The 4,968-nt window shown below is 47.8% G+C and overlaps 1 protein-coding gene across 1 annotated transcript in view; it reads left to right on the forward strand.

The window, feature by feature from the left end:
• The window catches only part of LOC102382057 (canalicular multispecific organic anion transporter 2), a 361,044-nt gene that overhangs the window by 199,987 nt on the left and 156,089 nt on the right, over positions 1-4,968 (forward strand). Inside the window, exons 15-17 of the mRNA XM_014518064.2 lie at positions 423-491; positions 3,571-3,664; positions 4,662-4,846. Coding sequence (XP_014373550.1) covers positions 423-491; positions 3,571-3,664; positions 4,662-4,846 — 348 coding nt within the window. The remainder of the gene's footprint in view (positions 1-422; positions 492-3,570; positions 3,665-4,661; positions 4,847-4,968) is intronic.

Below are 4,968 nucleotides of genomic sequence, written 5' to 3' on the forward strand. Positions count from 1 at the left end.
AGACCTCATTATTCAGCTGCAAAAAAACCCGGAGCGGACGCGGTTTTAATAATCAGACAGTATGTCATTAGCGCAAATCGCCATCACATTGCAGCGAAATCAGCTCCGTTTGAAACACTTAAATTGAAGGTAAGGGTGATCTGTGCCAAGGACTGTGTTCCATCTCAGACCTTTCATCCTTTCCTTGCGCTGAACAAAGACAGCAACGTCCAATGAGTCCAGTGCGTTGCGACCGCTTCCACTATTTAATCCTGACATGAAATTGCTGCTAATGGGCACACACTGCCCTTCTTTACCCCTTTTCCTTTCTCTTTGCTTTCATCTCTCTCTCTCTCTCTTTTTTTTTCCATCCACTCTCAATTTTGATGTTGAAACTGTACAAATTGAACACCCCCCCCTTCCCTCCCCCATTTTTACTTCAGGAAATCACCAAGCGAGAAGAAGCGAGTGGGCAGTTAAGCTGTATTCAGCTGCCTGTCGACTCGTCGGTGGTACGTAAGAATGAACAGCATGAACACCCCCCCCGATGCCGTCTGGTAGTTGTCTCTTTCTGTGGTGACTGGTCACACACCATGATGCTGTTCTCATTGTAGTAGCCGTCATTACTTTTTTTGTTGTTGTTGTTGTTGTCAAGTCAGCCTTGATTTTAAGTCCCTTCCTTCTTTGTGGAGTCAGATGAGTTAATGCAGAGACCCTGTCACCCAAAACCTGCCCGACTTTCCTGCCTATGTCGGCTCTTTTGCTTTGACCCTCTCCATGAAGGAGAGCTTGCAAATGGCTCTTTCAACAGCCGCTCACCAACCCAAGCATTTGGATTGCACGTGCTTCCCGGGAGAGGTGTGGAGGGGGGCGATGTTTTATGGGCAAGTGTGTCGAATACTTCCCTTCTTACACGTGCTGCTCCTTGTTTCTTCTGAAGACCCATCCGCTCATGCACATCAACTCCAGCCCCTCTAATTGCGGGGGACAAAGCAGAGACAACTGCCAAAGACTGAAGGGACCTAGAATCAAGCATGTTCATGGACACTTGTGTGTAACGGCACTGTGTTCTGGAGAAGTCGATACTAGCACTGAGGCAGCGGCAAGGCCCACCGACAGATCAACCAGATGCTGTGGTCCAGCTGCTGAATGGCTCTGGCCTGTGTTATGTAGGAGATGGTCACGGTCCCTCTCGACCTTTCCATTCATGAATCTATTCAATCAAATGAACCCAACCGTGCCTCCTCTGCCCATTCACCCCCCTCCCTCCTCAGACATCTTTCTCTCTTTTTTTTTCTCACTCCCTTTCTTTTCTGTCCTTTCCTAGAACCTCTGCCTTATACCTTAGCACAAACGCCCTTTGTATTGTATTCAGGCACATCCTCTTGCCTTCTGTACATGTTGGCTTATCCATGGTGCCATATGGTCCACCTCGGCATACTCTAATTGTTCACAAGGTTTTTAACTCCATGTTCTCTCATCAACCCTTTTCCATCCAGAAAGGCAAGCTGGGACCACATGAACAGGTAACAGCCACAGGCCCCTGCCATGAGATGCTTGCTTGTAGCCATCCTTCACATGGCCCTTGTCCTCTTAAAGGGTGATGGTGTTTTCTTCTACAGCAGGGGCGCTTCCCGTCTGAAAGAGATGGGGTTTGGTGCTGGGTGGGTGGAGAACAGAAAACCTCCTTTGGTCCTGCTTGGCCATATTCCTGTGCATTTCTAACAGCACCTGGTGTTATCCCCTGGATGGTTACCGAATGTTTCAGGAATGCAACTTAAACCAGGCAAACTAGTCCCACTATTTATTAGTTTTTAATAACCCATTCAAGAAAAGGGAGTAATTACTGGCAGGCCTGCTGACCGGAAAGAATTGGGAGGCTTTCCGGAAGGGAAGGCCTGAAGCCAGCTGGAGTCCACGTTCCACCGAAGAGACTGAGTTTGGAAAAACTGCCAAAATTCCAGCCAGTATTCATTGAATATTCTTGCTCAGAAGGCATAGCCCTAACACTTGAAAACTTTGCCTGTCCTGCAGGGTGGATTTCCTCAAATAACACAAGGATCCTGCAGGACAAGAAGACATTTTGCATGCAAGGGCTGTTTTTTCATTCCTTCTCTCTTGCCCTAATGGCATTTCTCTGAGAGCCCATGGTCTGAGTGGAAAAAAGCATACCTATTTAGCAGGACCAAAGGAGGAGTGTGGTCCTCTGAGAAATTGGGCCCGATCCTTGATTCTTTAGTCAGGCAATGCTCCTGTGGCTTTCAAGGTGGGTTTTGCCTGAATTAAGGAGTACCATCCTGGGTCCTGTATTGCATATCACCTCCTGCAGTCTGCTACTTTAGCACTTTCCTCTTGGTTGGGGCCTTCGACTACCAAGTCTCTCTCCAAGCACCAAACTTCATCGGGGCTCTTAGTAGCACAGCTTGGTGTTCACTGTAGATGTTGGGGTCTCTTATGAACCTAAATTTTTCCTGGCTAAGGTAAGAGTCTGCTTGGCTTCTCTCCTGTCGCTGCATTGACCTACCCACCCACCTTCCCACCTTCCCTGCAGTATACATCGTACCAATGGATGGTGTCCTCTGCCAGAATAGTGGCTTCATCAGAAAAGCCACCCCTCTTCAGATGAAAATAATTCTGGCAAGCTCCATTTCCAGCTGATGTATTCTGATTACACCACACCCCATGTGCCTTTCCTCAGTGCCAATGGACAGAATGGAAGAGGGCTGGGCAGGGAAGGCCTTGACTGGGTCTGTATAAGTAGTCAGTAATTCCTGAGTTGCGGATTTGACAGAGCACGACAAACAAGGGAAATAATAAGTGATGGTGGTAAAACTTGTAACGCAGCTTTGGAGACGGGCTCAAGGTGGCTCGTGGATACGTTGCTGGTGTCAAGTCATCATCAGAATGGGAGATCCAACCACCGGCATACTGAATTGTTCAGTGGGATCCAAGTAAGCCCCCTAAATAAATGCATCTGTTGTATTTTATAGCATTGAGATAAATAGCCATAATGGCTATTTATCCCCTAGTCATATTTTATCAGGTTGTCCTTCATTGGATCTCCAAGTGCTCCTAGGGCATTCTGAACCATTTCAGAGGCATGCATCCATTATCTGCTGAGTTCTGTAGGCCAAATCCTTTATGCCCCTTGCTGAAGTTTGGATCATTTCATCTAAACTTCAGTGAAAAGAGTCGCGTGAGTGCCTGCCTGTCTGTAATGGGTTCTAATCGGCGACGTTGGTGTCGAGAACAGATGAGGATTCGGTTTTCATCCAGTGGGCTGTTCACTAGATCTATGTCCTTTCCCTAGTGTCTGTCCAGTGTGGAACTGCAGCAGCAAAAGCTAAGTTATCTTTCTTTGCCTCTGCCTCCTGGCTGCTTTCAGAGGCGGCAAATCTACCCTTTAGGAGTGTAGTTCTGTGGTATAAATATGTGCATGCCTCATTCTGTGGAAGGTGATGTCCCATTGTGGTACCAGTTCCAGTGGATCACTAGGTGTGGTGTTGGAGATGGGATCCAGTGTTCGGCAGGGGTGTCCCGGCTGCACATTGTCATTTATCCCAGTCGCTAAGCTCCTGTGTTTTGCTCTAGGGAGATGCGTCTAAGTCTGATTCTGAGGGGGATGTTTTCCCCCCAAGCCTGGAAGAAGAGGGTGGACTTAAGAAACACTTGTCAAACCCAGCCTGTAAGTAACAGCACTGGCGACCAGCCTTTCTAGGGCAATGTCACTTTGGTATGAAAAATCATGTGTCCAGGAAAGTAAAGCTTATCTTAGGGGAGTGTTTGAGAAGTAACGAGGCCCCTCCTGACTCCATGAAGCTACAGTGGACTTGCGTTACAGGTCACAAATGAAAGGCAAAGAGATGCAGTAGTATTAGAGACCATTATCTCCCAGTAAAACTGAAGATCCAGCTTTAATGCTATATAAAATATAGTATGTGCAGTTGATAATGAGAGAGAGCAACAGCAGAGAGCTGCTGCGTGCAGTTACTTCCCGGACGGTTGCCACATCTGTGATGCTCAGACAGGGCAGAGGGAGTGGTCGAAATGACCTTGCAGTAAGGGAGGTTTCTTGCCTGCAAGATAGAGGATTGCAGGAGCTGATAGGAAAAGAAATGGGGAGTGTCAGAGCTCAGGGGAAGGGGAAGAAACTTGAAGCCAGACAAAATGCTCAGGCAGGGGAAGTGAAGGAGTGTAGATAAAGAAGTAGAGATGGAGAACAGAGTGGGAAGGGTGGGGAAGACGGGGGTGTAAAAGAGCTCTCGGAGAAGGGAAACTTTGGGGAACAAAGCCTGGCAGATTATGAAAGAGCTTTCAGAAATGCAGGGAGTTGGAGAGAGGCCTGTGGCAGATTGGTACTTGCATAGCAACAGATTGGCAATCCCGAGTCTGTGCTTGTACACTTACGTTCCATCAGTTGAATTCGAACCCCCGAGTAATGCAACTTCTGATCCAAAACTTCAACAGAAGCCCCACCTGCCACTCATTCATTAAAAACCTTTTTGGCATTGAATGAAAACCAGCTCCTCTTTGTGATGGCGTTGGCCTCTGTCCTCTCAATGTTCTGATTAGAAAGGGCTCTTGTAGTGTTGCCGCCCATTTAGTCAGCCCCAGCCATGAGATCCATGATTCCTTTTTTGTTCCTAGGGCAGCAGTATCTGATACCTCCTTGTTTCTTCCAGTGATGGCCTTGAGTGACCACCCCGACCTGAAGAAAAGTCTGACTCCACCCCTCATCATACACACAGCTGCCACCCCAATGCCAATGCCAAAGAGTGCCATGTTTGGAGATGCAGCTCAAGGCTATGAGTCTCGCCGGGCCAGCAGCGTCTCCATGGATCCCAGTGCCCACGAATTCAAATCTCCAGTAGGCACATCATTTTCTCTGTTCCCCTTTGTGATTGCTTCATAGATTCATAGATTCATAGATGTTGGGGTCGGAAGGGACCTCAATAGATCATCGAGTCCGACCCCCTGCATAGGCAGGAA

This window comes from Alligator sinensis, unplaced genomic scaffold (genome assembly GCF_000455745.1).
Source record: "Alligator sinensis unplaced genomic scaffold, ASM45574v1 scaffold876_1, whole genome shotgun sequence".
Lineage (NCBI taxonomy): Eukaryota > Metazoa > Chordata > Crocodylia > Alligatoridae > Alligator > Alligator sinensis.